Raw genomic sequence first — 16233 nt, 5'->3', positions numbered from 1 at the left:
GATGCCGGCACCACAGGAAGTGGCTTTACTTGCTGCGCCACAGCTCCAGTCCCTGGGACTGTCTTAAAGATACTTTTAAAGATCTTACCCATATTTTTAATATGAGAGACAAAGGGAGAGAGATCTGGGCTCTGTCCGGGCTAGGGGCTGCAGCCTGGAGCTGGGAACTCAGTGCAGATCTCCCACATGGATGGCAGAAGCCCCGTCATTCATGCTGCCATGGCTGCCCCCCAGGGTCTGCACCAGCAGGAAGCTGGAGTCAGAAACCAGAGCCAGGGATGGAAACGGAGGCCCTTGAGTGTGGGACAGAGGGATCAGCCTGCTCCTGAAGTAGCTGCGAGGTCAAATGCCTGCCCCAGATCTTGACATAATTGTAAAAGACCCACAGAGCGTGGTACCAGGGCTGAGCCCATGCCTTGCACAGCCTTCCGGAGAACAGCACTTTCCTGATGTTTGTGTGGTAAATTTTTTTCGGTAATAGGCCCCTGACAGTGATGGGTTGAGGGTGGGAGGTGTCGAGCAGATGTAGCTAAAATTAGACACATTCCCATCCACCTTTCAAATCAGAAAATACACATGCCTCTGTACCCTTGGACATCTTTCCACTAGGCTAAATAAACACTGCTCTTCATTTCCAAGTATGACAAGATTCTTCCTTGTAGGGAGGAGGCATCCCGTGCTGGCTCCTTAGGCCTCCTGATCTCTGCAGTGGTTTTACCTCTTGCTTCTCACGGTTGTCACGCATCCTCTCTGCTGCCTTCTGGGTCTCTTTTATTATTATGCCCCAAGAGAAAAACCTGAGCTACGTTTGTTTTTTTAAATGGGAATCCAGGCACATAATCTGCCCTTGAACCCGATGACTGTAATGAAAGAGAACCTCTGCTACTAGCTTTGGGTTTGCTTTGGGTCTGTAGTCTCACTGATAAGCTTGTTGAGCTTCCCTTCTTTTAAAATTCCAGGCACTGCGGTACAAAGCACTTCTCAGGTTTTGTTTGTATTTGCCACTGCCACAGTGTGGACTCAGAAATGATTGTGGTAGGTCTGGAAACTCCATGGCTCATTTCCAAAATGAAGCTGGAAAAGTAATCTGTGTTGTTGAGTGTCGGGCATCTTGTGACTGTTGCTCTTTGGAAAACAGAATGCTGGATTCAACTAGGACAAGGGAGGTGTTTGGGAAAGTGGAACAGAAAGCTGGGCATCAGATGCCTGATAATATAAACATCGAAAATCACACCAGACAGAACGATAGCCCGTGTTGTAGACTGTGCGCTGATTCAGAATGCTTTTCAGAGAAGGTTTCTAGGGTTAGCTTCACTCCCATTTCTTTGCTTTTCAATTCTCTGTTTTGAAAGAAGGACACTTTTTTTTTTTCTAAGATTTTTATTTATTTGAGAGAGAGAGTTACAGACAGAGAGAGGGTGAGATAGAAAGGTCTTCCAGCCACTGGTTCACTCCTCAAATGGCTGCAACGGCTGGAGCTGAGATGATCCAAAGCCAGGAGCCAGGAGCTTCTTCGGGATCTCCCACTTGGGTGCTTGGGCCATTTTGTGCTGCATCCCAGGCCATAGCAGAGTGCTGGATCGGGACATGAACCAGTGCCCCGATACCTGGGAACGTTTTAAGCAGGCTATTGCATCTGAGCATGTATCTCCAGTCCAGTCTGATGGCAGGAAAGTAGGTTGTAGACATCTTGTCTCGTATGGCATCACTGTAGAGTAATGTTTGGAAAGAGCTGGGCCCCTGAAGCCAAGACATGGGGCCATTGTCACCGTCTGACAAATTCCGGGCCATCCACAAAGCCCCCTGAAAAGGAGGCACCAGGGTTTGCATTGTCCAGTGTGCTGACTGGAGCTGCCTGGAGGCCTCAGAGGATTACCTAGATCTTCTGCTTCACACAGGCCTTGCAGAATCATTGAACTTGTCACCTGGAAGTAACTCTTCTATTGAAAGTCACTTGGTGCAGGGAAGAGAAGAATGTGGGCTTTCAGGGAGGGTGGCAGGGCTTCCCCCACCCCCGTAGGTTTAGTCACCCTGGTTTGCAGACTCCTGCAAATGGAGATGCTTTGTGACTTGAGCGTGTTGATGTTGGCACAGCGAGCTGGATAATCAGAGCTTTCGCAGCCTTCCTCTTCTGGAGGCAAAGGGGCCTTAGCACACGCCACACTGCGAGAGAAACTGAAATCACAGCAAATTAGAGTGTTTGTGTCCTCAGAAGACAGGAACGGCAATTAATGTGGAGATCTCTTGACAGTGCGAAAAAAGCTTGTACCTGGGACTCGGTGACAAAATCTAAATTACAGTGATTAAGTTCCCCGGCACATTTCTGGCTGGGCTCCGTTCCTACCCCTCTGTCCTCCGGTCTCCCTGTGGGTGATTGTGCGGGTTTTGTGTGGCACTCGTGAGAACCACATTCGTGTGGGCTGGTAATTACAGAGGCTTGTTATGTTGAACGTCATTAAGAGAAGCTATACATTCTGATAACTTTTTACTATTAAAATAGTCTGTTAATTGTTCTAAAGGGTCGCTCTCTAGAATGTATATGTATTTTCTATGACACTGCAAATTTAGAGATGAATTTTTTTTCCAATGGCTATTGGAAGAGATCTTAAAGTGAACCCCTCAGAAAATGATTTGTTTGTTCAGCATAAGAGAGGTGAAGATGGCTCTAATTTTGTTTTCTCTTAGAGTTCTGGCCTTGACAGTACGCAGTGCCAGTTCATAGGGCAGCCAAGGGCCTCCTCCACAGCATCCGTGCTGTGGTCCAGCTGGCCACAGGTGTTTCTGACTGGGAACTAGATTTAAAACCACACATTAGAAAGCTGACAGCCCCACCTCACTCAGGCACACTGACCTGACTTGTCCTGGCCTCCCTCATTGGCCAGCCATTCTGCTTTTCTGAGAACTTCCCTCCCTGACACCTCTCAGAGCCCTGAGGCCAGTCTGCACCCCAGTTTGAGGTCACATGCGCATTTCCATTGCTGCCCACTCCAGGATCGCTCACACAGTCTGTTCATCCTGAGCACCTTTGCCAGGCAAGTGCCCCACGAACATAGAAGGTGCTTGACAAATCATGCTTAATACTCCCATTTTGTGCCCAGTGACTCAAGGCCCCTGCTAATAAACTGGACCGTAAAGACCCTTACATTGTCACCTCCTGACTCTTCCGGATTCCTGTTACATTTCTTTTTTTTTTTTTTTTTTTTTTTTTTTTTTTTTTTTTTTTTTTAGTTTAATGTATTTTAATAGCAAACTTACAGGAACAGCACAGAAGACAGACAACATTAAAAACATGTACTTGCATGTAGGACAACTCAGTTAGAAAAGTATAGTGAATGGATGGAATCTACTGTATGATAAAAATGCTACAAACACCATTTAGTTGCCGTCAATAAGAAATTTACTTGTTTTAAAAAAATCCAAATGCTGGCATTGTCCAGAAAAATTTAACAGGTTTATTTATAATTGTTATAAAGTTGAACTGCTGAAACTTGTTCACTGAAACATTTTGACTTGCATTAATGCTTTACGTCCCCGCATTTATATTAAAAATCCACACACAAATGAAAATGGAAAAACTGCCAATACCTGATTTCTGTCCCCTATTTTCCACTCGCAATCATATACTTAGGTACCTTTTGACCCCATGGAAAAAAATATCTAACGTTCAGAACTACCAATAACAGGAAGAAGAGAAAAAAAAATTTTTTGAGAATGAAATGTTTCCCGTCATAGTGGATTCTTAAGCACGTTCTCCACGTATGCGGCGTGCTAGCTGGATGTCTTTTGGCATAATTGTTACACGTTTGGCATGGATAGCACACAGGTTGGTGTCTTCAAAAAGGCCAACCAGATAGGCCTCACTTGCCTCCTGCAAAGCACCAATAGCTGCGCTCTGGAAGCGCAGATCTGTTTTGAAGTCCTGAGCGATTTCTCGCACCAGACGCTGGAAGGGGAGTTTGCGGATCAGAAGCTCAGTGGACTTCTGATAACGTCTGATTTCACGAAGTGCCACAGTACCGGGCCTGTAACGATGAGGTTTCTTCACCCCTCCAGTAGAGGGCGCACTCTTGCGAGCGGCTTTTGTAGCCAGTTGCTTCCTGGGTGCTTTACCACCAGTCGATTTGCGGGCAGTCTGCTTTGTACGAGCCATGGTATAAAGACCTCCTTACTTACCCCCCTTCTCCTTCGGCTGGAGCTCGGCGAGCGAGAGGCGGCGCTGGCGTTAGAGAGCGACGGCGGCGCGGCGGCGGCTGCGAACACAATTCAGATTCCTGTTACATTTCCATGTTCACTCTACAGGTGTGTTGGAGTTGCACAAACCTTGGTGTAGAGGTGTAGATAAATGAACATAAAGTCCTTGAGCAACGTGAGTTTCTGGTCAAGTCATTTCTTAGGCAGGCTACAGCAAGGAGGAACTTCATAAGAGCTTGCTTGCACTTCTAGGTCAGCATCTGGGTTTGTGTCTGCCACTTACGGCCCATGGGGAGACACTGGTTAAAGGCACAGTAAAATGCCCGCCCGCAGCGTCACTACAGCGCAGTTTCCTCACTCTGCTTTTGCTAGTTGACCTACTAAGTTCACCGTTTGTGCCTGAAAAGCTCTATTCAGAGTACAAGAGAAAAAGGGCTGCTTGTGTGTGGTTTACACTGACCCTCAAGGAGTGGCTTGGGCTGTGTGTGAGAGCTGGCGTGTTGAACCTGCGTTCTCTGCTCTCTCCCTGTCATCCTTTGTATGTGAAAACTGTGCTCTGCTACTTTGCTTAGAAATTACTCAGTTGTCCCGATCTGTGAGACTTCTCTCTAAATCTCAGTCTGCCTGGAATTCTTTGTAATTGCCCCTGTACTACATTTTTATCAAGGTGAGCTCTTATGGACTGACTCGGAATTTGAAAGTGCAGCCTCTAAAATTACAAAGGCAGAACTTCTCCTGAAAGTTGTGGTTGGCTCCCTTTGCTGGGTGTGGATCATTTTCATGGCTCCTATGTGCTCTGTGGCAGTGCACACGCTGGAGCTCAGGATTGTGTTTTCCTGTGCTTTTGTAATTACAGAACTCCACATGAACTGACCCAAGCTGTCTGGCCCCGTTCCTGCCAGCTTATGGGGAGGTTGGCTGTTTTATCCAGAACTTTAGTTACTTTGGGTTACCGTAGAGACTGAAAAATGGGTCCACTGAGGGCGACGTTGGAAGTGCGTGTAGAGAAAATGAGCCCTCTGTCTAGCCCTGAGTGCTTGCTCAGAGCTCACAAAGGGAGCATTGGCCACGGCCCGGTCCTGTGAAGCGACTCAGCCGTTCATCCGTTTGATAGAGTGAACCCAGATCCTCCAGAGAGAGTTCACATAGAGCCACGGGTCCGCTGTTCCTCACATTTAAACCAGCCATCTAGGACGAGAATCTATGCAGCTACTTTGTTTTTTTAGGAAAGGAAACATAGCCTGCAGAGCAATGATTCCACAACTTTCCAGAGTAATTTCTGTGTGCAGCAAATCCTCCTGTTCAACATTGTGTTCCATTCCTCTAGCTGCAACTTCAAATAAATGATTAAAAGCTGAGTCTTTGCTAAACATGAAGACGGCTTTTGCATCTAAGAATTATGGGAAGATGTGCTTGGCTCCACTTGCCTTAACCTAACTGTTGATTGTAGGTCCTTCTCTAAGTCAATCATTTTAGAAAAAGGAAGAAAAAAGAAATTCTGTTGTAGCCGTCCACCTCCAGGCAAGTGAAGAGGGCAACTTTGGAAAAACAGATTATTTCTGTTGTGAAAGCCAGGTTCAAAGCTCAGTGCTACCTTTGACCGGCCATGTGGCATTTTGTCAATGATACCATTTCACCGAGCCTGTTTCTTATCTGTAATCTAATAATAGCTAGTCTACCTACTAAATAGCTGCTTTTGTGTGTGAAAGGTTATCAAATGTATCATGGATTATAAATGGCCTTTTAAGAGGAAAGGTTTTGTGTCATTTCCTTTTTAAGCCCTCCTGTGTTAACACAGTTATCTTGTTACTTTTCCTTCAACAAGCATGAGCCTTTTATTTAAATATTTATTTATTTAAAAGAGTTACAGAGAAAGAGGGAGAAACAGGAAGGGAGAAAGGGGGAGGGAGGGAGGGAAGGAGGGAGGGAGGGAGGGAGGGAGGCAGAGAGGCAAAGAGAGAGAGTGAAAGAGATTCTCCATCCACTGATTCACTCCCAGATTGGCCACAACAGCCAGGGCTGGACCAGGCCAAAGCCAGAAGCCAGGAGCTTCATCTAGGTCTCCCACATGGTTGGCTGGGGCTGAAGCACTTGGACCAACCTATGCTTTTCCCAGGCCATTAGTAGTGAGTTAGGAAGAAGAGCAGCCAGGACACAAACAAGCATCCATATAGGAGGCTGGCGTTGTAGGCATTGGTTTTACTGGCTACACCACAGTGCTGGCCCCAAGCAGGAGTCTCCTAAAGCTCCTGTACCTGCCCCTGGTTGTGTTTCAACCTGTAGTCATATTTCTCTTCTCAAGCTTCCTGCTTTGTTGTTTATCCTTTTTAGATGCCACATTGAATGTGGTACTCTTCTCAGCCATGCCCAGTGAAATGGTACATTCACAGGGCCAACGTTGTGGGCAGCAGCTTAAGCCCTGGCTCACAACACCAGCATCCACACCAGAACGCTGGTTCAAGTCCTAGCTGCTCCGCTTCTGACACAGCTTCCTGCTAATGCACCTGAGAAGGCAGAAGAATATGGGCCCCTGTCAGCCAGGTGAGAGACCAGGATGGAGTTCCTGGCTCCTGGCTTGGTCCAGCCCTGGCTGTTACAACCATTTGGGAAGTGAATTAGCAGATGGAAGATCGATCGATCTCTTGTGTTCTCACTCTGTTGCTCAAATAAGTCTTTTTAAAAATGATAATGTTCGTAGGTTCCTGGTTAGCTCCTTATTTCAATAGCTTAGCATTGCAGACTTAATGCAGCTTGTGGTCCACTGTTACCCCTGAGGCCTCTTGCACATGCCTGGGCACTGATTTCTCCGTGCTGTACAGGTCAGTGTACTCTGCCTTGTACTTATTCAACCCCTGCTTCCTATAGATGACAGTTTTTCCTTACTGCAAATTCCTGGGTGTCCCCTTTGCCAGCTTGTTTGTCCCCCCGCCATCTTTGGGACTCAGTGTCTCTAGAAGCCTCCTGATGGGCAGAGCCCAGCCCTGGATGCAGTACAGAGCTGATTCCTGCAGAGGGCGCGGGAAGGGCCTTCCACGTGGCGCCGCGCCCAGAGACTTGGTATTTGTACAAGCCGCCACACAAACCCAGTCAGCTCCCTCCCCTTGGGACCGAGCCAGCATTCAGACTTTGCCCAGATTTTGCCCCAGCTGTGTGACACGAGACTAACTGCTGCTCCTGCTCCCGAAGCCACCCCTAGCAGGCCCGGCCTACAATCCATCCCCAAGTGCTCCCGTGGGCAGCCTGCAGGAGCGCGGGCAGCGTTCACTTGGGAGGTAGCAGTGCAGAAGTTGAGCAGCACTCTGCCGGCACTCAGGACTCTGACGCGTGACACTCAGTTGCCGTTGCTTGGGAGTGTCGGGTCAGCATGAGACGTCTGCGTGGATTGAGGTGGTGCCCGAGCTTCCGTCACCCTGGAGCCTCTTGTCCTCCTCTGATGTGACGCTCTGGGTGTCTCTGACTTGCCAGTCATGTCCTGGAGGAACCCTTCAGAATCCCAGGTGGACCCATCCTTTAGGAAAGGGGAAGTGTCCTAGAATTGATGTAAAGCCTGAAATTAGTGGTCCTTCGTGTGGAATCCAGGGACTCCCCGGCACATTCTTAGTGGCTCCAGTGTAGCCATGCTTACAGGTAAACACGCTCTCTGTACGCTGAGGACAGTAACGATGCTGTGGCTGTCACTTCCAGGTATATCCACTGCTCTTCTTTTCCTCCTTGTTACCGGCTCATTAGCGTCCTGCACAGTTCTTACGAAGAGATCTAACTTGCCCTGGGTAACACAGAATGGCAGCACATTGAATTAACACGAAGTCTCCATGATCGCGAGACAGCCCTGTCATGCAGTCGCCTTAAAAAGTGGGATGCTGTCAGCGCTGCAGTGAAACCCACTTCAGGGATGCTTAGGTGAGGCATCTGGGGCCCAAGGCCAGCAAGCGAGGTACAGCTGGCCCAAGCATGGCGTCACAAAGGCGGGAGGAGATGGACCATTTCTGAATGGGAAGCATTGAGGGGCAAATGCAGTCGTGTGTGAGCACCCGGAAACACCAGAATCCTCCAGAAGTTTGTTAGCTTATTGCTGTGGGGCCAGGGACTCTGTGTGTGCGTGCAGCCCTGCAGATGGCCACAGGCCAGGGTTGAAAGCACGGCTCCTCCGGCTTCACTTTTCCTGTTCTGGACAGACGTTGAGTTGAGTTTTGGCCAAGTCACAGCAACCTGAACAATCCAGCTGGATCCGAGCTGCAGTTCCCAGGGGTGTGCAGAGTTGGGGGGACATTGTGCCGGATCTCCCAGGCTCCACCGCGGCTCATGAACATCTCTGGGATTAGGACAGGGACTGTGCTATTTACAGGAGCCCCAAGTGATGCTCTCCTGCCCACTGAACACCCCCTTACTTTGTGTACATTGACAAAGACGTACCAGTGAAAGCTTTGAATCTGTGTGTACCTTTGTTCCCCAATCTAAGCGATTGCTAAGTAGGGCTGTCTTGATTATGATCAGTAAACATTGTGTGTGCTGGTTTTTCATACCTGGAAGCTGGTGTCGGCCATTGTGCTCTCAGATAAAACCAGGAATCACTGAAGCAGTCATCCTTTAAAGAAAACACTTGTAAATAGAAGCGTAAATGTAATAATTTCTAATATTACAAATCAACATCTAGTTTGAGGGGCTGACATTGGGACATACCAGATAAAGCCACAGCCTGCAGTGCCAGCATCTCCTATGGGTGCCAGTTCATGTCCTGGATGCCCCACTTCCAATCCAGCTGCCTGCTAATTGCCTGGGGAACAGTGGAAGTTGGCCCAAGTGCTTGATTGGAAGTATGGCGCCCATATGGTATGCTGGCTTCCCAGGCAGCAGCTTAACCCGCTACATCACAATGCTGCCCCCTTGATGGTTTCTTTGATCAAGAATTGAGTGCCTCCAGTTGTCAGACTATCCTGAACCTAGGAAACAAAGTAGAGAACCAAACAAAACATTCTCCATCCTCACAGAGCTTACATTTAAATAGGGGAGACAGACCATCAGCAAATAAAAGATTGAATTCATACAAGTCGAACATACCTAATCTGAAATTCCAAAAGACTCGAAAAATTTCATATCTGACATGTTGCCACAAGTGGAAAATTCTGTACCATGAAACTTCTGTTTCATGTGAAAATTAGAGAAGATGCTGTGTCAGTACAAAGAAATGATATACTGAGATGACAGATATGTCACGGAACCCTGATCTGATCATTAAGTATTGTATACATGTGTGGCAATGCCACATTGTACCCCATAAATGTGTACCATAAAAAGTATAAATATTTTGTGTAAAATTACCTTGGGACTATGTGTACGAAGCATATGTGAAACAACAAGGTTTAAATTTGGTTTGGGATGATATCCCTAATGTATGTGCAGACACTGCAAAACCCAGAAACAGCCAAAACCCAACACACTTCTGATCCCAAGCATTTCAAAAAGGGAATCCCAGCTTGTAGCATGCTACATAGTGACAGGTGCCAAGAGAAATACTGTGTTTGACAAATATTTTAATGGGAGTCTTATGTTTCTGGCATTTTTGGCTCTGTCAATGCCGGCCTTTACAGGTGCTTACTGGATGCCTTCCCAGGAGATAGTGGGCGTGGTTAAGTTCCCAGTCATAGAAAGCACCCCAAAAGCTGTGCGGACCGTGCGTGCTGCTCTCTCCTTCGATGCTTCTGAGCCTCTTCTTGGATGTTCCCTCTGTGCAGTACATCAGGGCTAAAGCCAGCAGGTGGTTTTGGAGAACATGGGGGAATGCTGTGGAGGTGAATGCACTGTGCAGTCTACTTTGTCTTCTGGCGAGTTATTTTTATTTTGACCAAGCGTTTAGTCTCTGAAAGGTCCAGGGTGTTAGAACAAGTCTAATTACTTTTATTATGTTTTGTGGAATTTGAGCCCAGTTCCTCTTCCTTAGTTAGAAAAATAAAGGCAGTAGTACTCTTTGGTCTCAAGTGAGGAGACCCAGTGGGTGTGGCCAGCCCTCCAGGTTGTCTGTCTCTCCAGACAGAGGTCCCAGGGCTCACACAGCTTTGTGTGGGCCATTGACTGTTCGGCAAGCATGTTTGAATTGACAGATGACACTCATACAGAAAAGGGCACATCTCATAAATGTATGTGTGGAAGAATTTTCACAAAGTAAGTGTGCCAACGTAACCACTATTCAGATCAAAAACTAGAACACTGACAGCATCCAGACACCTACCCCCATGCCTTCCCTGGGCATACACTCCTTGTCCCCATGGCAAACACAGTCCGGAATCCCAAACTCGTGGGCTCATTTTGCCTATTTTTGGACTTTATATAAATGGGGTCATAACATGATTTACTGTGTGTCTTGTATCTTTATGATTTACCCATGTGCTGCAGGTACCATTATTTCCATTGCTATATTATATTTATATTGTAGAACATCCTGTAACTCATGTATCTGTTTCTGTTTGTTGATGAATATTTACATGGTTTCCGTTTGGAGGTGTACCAAATCCTCACACATGTACTTTGCTAAACATATGTGTGTGTATATACACACACACATATGTGTGTGTGTGTGTATATATATATATATATGCATTTCTTTTGTGTTTCTAGCAACATAAATGCCATGTCATAAGATAACACAGGTACATTTGTTCAGCCTCCACAGAGGCCGTGAACCAGGTGGCTGACGTAGTTAGAGCCAACGACACTCACACCTGCAGTCCCTGAGCAGTCCAGCTGTTCCACATCGTTTCTGGCATTCACTGTTGTAGATCTGTTATTGTAGCCATGTCAGTGGCCTACGGTGGTCCCTTACTGTGGTTTTAATTTGCATTTTCCTGGTAACTGATGATGCTGGACATGTTTATTGGCCTTTTAGATTACTTCTTTTGTGGAATTCCTTTTCAAGTCTTGACCCGTTTTTCTGTTGGGATTCCGCCTTGTTGGTTTGTAGGAGTTAGTTGTCTGTTCTGGATGTATGTTTTGCATGCAGTCTCGCTGAACAGAAGTTCTTTATGTTGCTGGGCCTCGGTCCTTTCACTTGGGATCCTATTGCAGAAAGCTCCTCCACAGGATCCAAGGTCTTTAGACTCACATTGAAATATACTGTCTCGAAGTGATTTTTTTAATGTTTATTTTTAATTTTCATTTTACTTGAAACCCCCTGCCACACACACACACACACACACAGAGATCTTATTTCTACTGATTGACTCCCCAAACAACCACAACAGCTGGGGCCGGGCCAGGCCAAAGGCTGGAGCCCAAAACTCAACTTAGGTCTCCCATGTGGGTGGCAGAGGCCCGAGTTCTTGAGCCATCACCTGCTGCCTCCCAGGATGTACATAGCAGGAAGCTGGAATTGGAAGCAGGGCTAAGACTCAATTCTGGGCACTCCAGCATGTGACATTGGCATCCCACGTAGCATCTTAACCCCGCATCTAACGCCCTCCCCTAAGTGATTTGATGTAGAGTGTGAGGGTGAAGTCAAAATTATCTTTAGACCATTAGGTGGTTTGCTTTTGCTGAGTTTTAAAATTAACTGTTTAGTATTAGTTGCAGATAAAGACAGTGGGGACTTGCCATGTTTCCCCTCCCTCCCCACCCCATCATTGCTGAGGAAGTGACCCCAGTACTGTGCTCAGGGCAGGAACTCTGCTTTTTGGCAAGTGAAGATGTTTTAAGTAGAGCTTTGGGACCACAGCCTGTTGTGAATCCTCAAGGAGCTGAGAGCCCACTGTAGCAACAGTCGGCTGTGTCTACTGCCATCTTGAACTGGAGAATCCAGTGGGACTCCAATGGTGTGAACGTAGGGCCCGTGAGCCAGGGGACTTCACCCACACAGGCCTCTCCGTCAGCACTCAGCGTAGACTCACTGCCGTTTTGAAAGTTCTGCATTTTTCAGTTTTGAAACTCCTATGTGTTGGACTCCTTTAGTCCTGAAGATTTTAGTTTTGTGATCGTTAGTCAACATTCAAAATGTTGATACCAAGAAGCTTTTTAGAGCCAGTATTAAAGCCAGACACCATGGGCACAAGAACTCAGTGTGCCCCGTCGAGGGGAGGACATTTGGTGTGGTGGGCGAGACTCCACCGGGACACCTGCATCCCATATCAGAGTGCCTGGGTTCCCTCCCAGCTCTGTTCACCTTCTCAGCTTCCTGCTAATGTGCACCCTGCGAAGCAGCAGGTGACGGCCCAGGTGATTCAATACCTGTCACCCCACAGTGGCCCTGCTATGGCTGTTGTAGGCATGTGGATAGTGAACCAGCAGATGGGCGATCTCTTCTCTTGCTCACTCTCTGCCTTTCAAATATTAAGATTGAAATTACAGAGGAAAGAGTGGCCCTCTGGCCGCGGATGTGAGTCTGTGGAGAGCTGTGTCCTGTTGCTCTCCTTCCCGCCTCCACTTGGTGTCACCACGCCCCAGTGGAGGAGGGCAAGGCCCATGGAGGGTGACTCTTCCCCGGCTCACCCCTCCAAACTTCACTGTGCCCAACCCCTGCCGTGCCAGGGTGTTTGACAGTGCTCAGGGGCCAGCACTGTGGCATAGTGGGTAAAGCAACCACCTGCGATGCCGCCATCTCAAACGAGCGCTCGTTCATATCCCAGCTGCTCCAGTTGAATCCAGCTCCCTCGTAATGGCCTGGGAAAGCGGTGGAGGACGGCCCAAGTCGTAGGGCCCCTGCACACATGTGCAAGACCTTGATGAAGCTCTGGCTCCTGGCAGTGGTCTGGCCCAGCCGTGGCCATTGGAGCCATCTGGGGAGTGAACCAGTGGATGAAATCTCAATATCTCAATCTCTCTCAATCAATCTCTCTCTCTCTCTCTCTCCCTCCCTCCCTCCCTCCCTCCCTCCCTCCCTCCCTCTCTCCCTCTCTCCGTCTCTCTGTCTCTCCTCTCTCTGTAACTCTTTCAAAATAAATCTTTGGGGGAAAAAAAGAGTAAAGTGCCCCAGAGGGCATAACAGTTTTTACTTAAAACGTAGACCCAGCCCCAGCAACCATGACCTTGAGCAAACATTTCAACCATAGTGAGAATGCAAGGAAGGCCAGCCCCAGTACGATTTAATGAAAAAATTCATCGTTCTTTAACCGGCCAATCCAAGATCATGCTCTCCTCGCTGATGTGCAGACCCTCAGGTGCCCCCCGCCCCCACCGTGGTTCATCTTGTCTGTGTCCCACTTCTGCACAGTACCATGAGCTCCCGGCACTCAGCCAGCCCCGTCGTCTTCAGCAGTGCCAGAAGTTCCCCCAAGGAAGAGCTGCATCCTGCCACCGCCCCCCAGCTCGCGCCCTCCTTCTCCTCATCTTCCTCCTCTTCGTCCGGTCCCAGGACTTTCTACCCCCGCCAGGGCGCCACGAGCAAGTACCTGATTGGATGGAAAAAGCCCGAAGGAACCATAAACTCCGTGGGATTTATGGACACAAGAAAGTAAGAGTCCTCTCGCGTGACCGAGACCAGGAAGCCTGGGGTGGCAACTGACCACAGGGGAGGCCCAGCTGGGGTGGGAGGCGCTGGCTTGGTGGAGGAATTATTTTTATATCCTGTATTATTTATCTGCCTCATTGTATCCTATGAAGACACCATGCATGGATTTCACAGCAAAATTCCAGAGTTTACCTTTAATTCTGTTTTTCCATACGTTTTTTGAGATACCCTCACAGAGTGGAAAGCATTTAGTTTGAGAATCTTGAATCTCAGAAGGAGCAGGTCCCAGGCCACACCGGGACCCGCTGTGTTGGCTTCCTGTCCGTCACTGCCCTCCGATGAATTCTCAAGTGGGCCAGTGGGGCCAGAGAGACCCTTAGAGAGTGAGCCAGTACCCCTGAGAGCAAAGGCGTGAGTTTGTACACCAGGTGGCAAAGCAGAAACTTCAGTATTTGTGTTTTGTCGGTGTAGAGTTCGCTTTGGGATTCCGACCCTGCTGTCCTTCCCCAAGCTTACTGCTCCCGCTGGCTTGGAGCGAACGGTGTCCGTGACAGGGGTTGCTTGTGGGATTTGACCCTGGGTTTCCCACTGGCCCGAGGAGAGGCCGAGGGCGTCCACAGAAGTAACGCTCTGCTTCTGTCCTCTGCTGTTTCTCCGGTCCCTTGACTTCTGCCATCTCTTCCCCTTCCTCCCCAGGCGTCATCAGAGTGACGGCAACGACATGGCCCCCGCCAGGCTGCGGGCATCCACCAGGGACCTCCGCGCATCCCCCAAGCCACCCTCCAAGTCCACCATCGAGGAGGACCTCAAGAAGCTGATCGACCTGGAGAGCCCGACTGCTGACTCGCAGAAGAACTTCAAGGTATGGCCCAGAGCTGGGGGCCCACAGGCCCACCTTGCTGCGAGGGTTGGCCGCTGGCTTCCCCTCCCAGGGGTTAGCTCACGGTGCTCACAGTGCTCTGCCCCTCCGGCCCCATCTCTTCCCCCCTGGCTCCTGTCCAGCCCCACAGCTGTTTCTTCTCCCAGCGGGTCCCAGGCCAAGCACACAATTTCCTGGACATCCCTGGTGTGATGCTGCTTCTCAGAACGCTACAGACACGCTCTGGCTCCCGCCATGCCTAGGGGCTTTAGTGCTCTCTGACCACGGGGTCGCCGTCCTGTCTCAGGTTCTGCCCCCTTTGCCTGCTGCACTCTGACCTGGCCTCTACTCCTCCACCATGCACAGCAGCTGTCTGCAGGGTGGACGGCCCGCTCTGTCCGCTCCTGCCTCAGGAGTTCTGTGGCGTCTTCACTCTGCAAAGCTGCCTGCTTTGGGCTCAGTGCAGCCTGTAACTGCCTCTGCATTTGTGTTTGTGTCAGCGGCCAGGCCTTGGAGTGCTCGTGGGGAAAGGCTGCTCCCCGTCCAGCAGGAGGACCTTGCAGTGGCTGCGCAGCCTCGGGCTCCCAGGACCCGAGCTGGGCCTGGACGTGTTGCGTTCCGAGCAGGTGTTTCTGTCCGCGGTGTGCCAGGCAGCCCGAGAGAAAGGATGTCTGCCCCTGCGGAGGGCATGGCAGTCACCTTTGAAGTTTCCTGTTGCCTGTGTTCCAAGTTCCATGGTTTGTGGTCTGAAGTGATGGTGAGCTTTAACTTTGAGAATGGATTGAAAGATGGAAGCTAGAACACCTCCTCACCGCTCACCGGCTCCGCACTGTGCCGGAGGAGGCGTGCCGGGCGGCAGAGCTGCGTGCTCGCCCCGCCTTCAGCCTCGTTCTCCATGCAGGTGTCTGTGTGCCCTCCCCCCACCCCGGGGAGGGGGGGCGTCAGGTGTGCCACCCAAACTTAACAGCGTACCCAGGGACCACCCTGGAGTCATGCTGAAAAATGAAGACTTGAAAAGCTCGGTCCATCATCTTACTAAACCATTCGCTGCACACGCTGCTCTCAGGGCTGGGATTTCGGTTTCCTAAGCCAGCACTTAGCAGTTCTGACTCATCATCCATGCACACATGGTTTCCTTAGCAACCTTGCAAAAGATAGTGCTTGAAACTTCTTCACCCACCAAAGCCCAAAGAGGCACATTAAAATTTTTAAGTACCAGTTTCAAAATAAAAATTACCTCAGATTTTTTTCCTTTGAGGTTGGAGGAAACTAAAACCTGCCCTTTTGAAAGGAATCTTTCCCCCAATTCCTAGTTTCACATTTTTGGCAAGCACAAAGCACTCATTCTTCGCATTTCCTCACGCAGTGCAAATAGTAGTAGGCAATGTCTGTTTTGCCCTTCCTCCAGGTCGTGGCTGGTTTTCCAATGGGAACCACTGTAACTTTCGTCCAGAGACGGGTGCACTTTGTCGTGACTCTGCCAGTACGAGACCCTCTGCAAAGACCGTGTTGGTGCCGAGGGCGCAGGACTGGGAATCGCTCCGGCGTCTTTCTCCAGTCCTGTCCCTTCCGAGCCAGTTTGGTTTCAGATGAGGGCAGTGAAGCAAGTCCACACGTCTTCTGGGAGTCACCATCTGAGTGGCTGTGGTTCCGCTGTGTCAGAGGCCAGCGTGCCCTCGAGGAGACTTCCAGGCCACCCCTGGCTTAAGGCTCCAATCAGCACGCCAGGCTTCAGGGTCCTGGGAGTGGC

The 16233-nt window shown here is 49.3% G+C and overlaps 2 protein-coding genes across 9 annotated transcripts in view; one reads left to right on the top strand and one right to left on the bottom strand.

The window, feature by feature from the left end:
* The window catches only part of SIPA1L1 (signal induced proliferation associated 1 like 1), a 443533-nt gene that overhangs the window by 415166 nt on the left and 12134 nt on the right, over positions 1-16233 (top strand). For all 8 annotated transcript variants that reach the window (XM_062181452.1, XM_062181449.1, XM_062181446.1 and 5 more), the window contains 2 exons: positions 13388-13627; positions 14321-14486. In XM_062181452.1, the coding sequence (XP_062037436.1) occupies positions 13388-13627; positions 14321-14486 (406 nt within the window). The remainder of the gene's footprint in view (positions 1-13387; positions 13628-14320; positions 14487-16233) is intronic.
* Positions 3341-4258, bottom strand: LOC133751404 (histone H3.3A). The gene has a single exon (XM_062181453.1). It carries the CDS (start codon positions 4148-4150, stop codon positions 3740-3742), a length of 411 nt encoding a protein of 136 aa, XP_062037437.1. The 5' UTR covers positions 4151-4258; the 3' UTR covers positions 3341-3739.

Source organism: Lepus europaeus, chromosome 22 (assembly GCF_033115175.1).
Source record: "Lepus europaeus isolate LE1 chromosome 22, mLepTim1.pri, whole genome shotgun sequence".
NCBI classification, from domain to species: domain Eukaryota; kingdom Metazoa; phylum Chordata; class Mammalia; order Lagomorpha; family Leporidae; genus Lepus; species Lepus europaeus.
The sequence above is the reverse complement of the archived record's forward strand: the minus strand, read 5'-3'. Positions and strand labels throughout refer to the sequence as shown.

Excerpts from the sequence above, each read along its gene's own strand:
- LOC133751404 (XM_062181453.1), bottom strand. The coding sequence starts at position 4,150 with ATGGCTCGTACAAAGCAGACTGCCCGCAAATCGACTGGTGGTAAAGCA.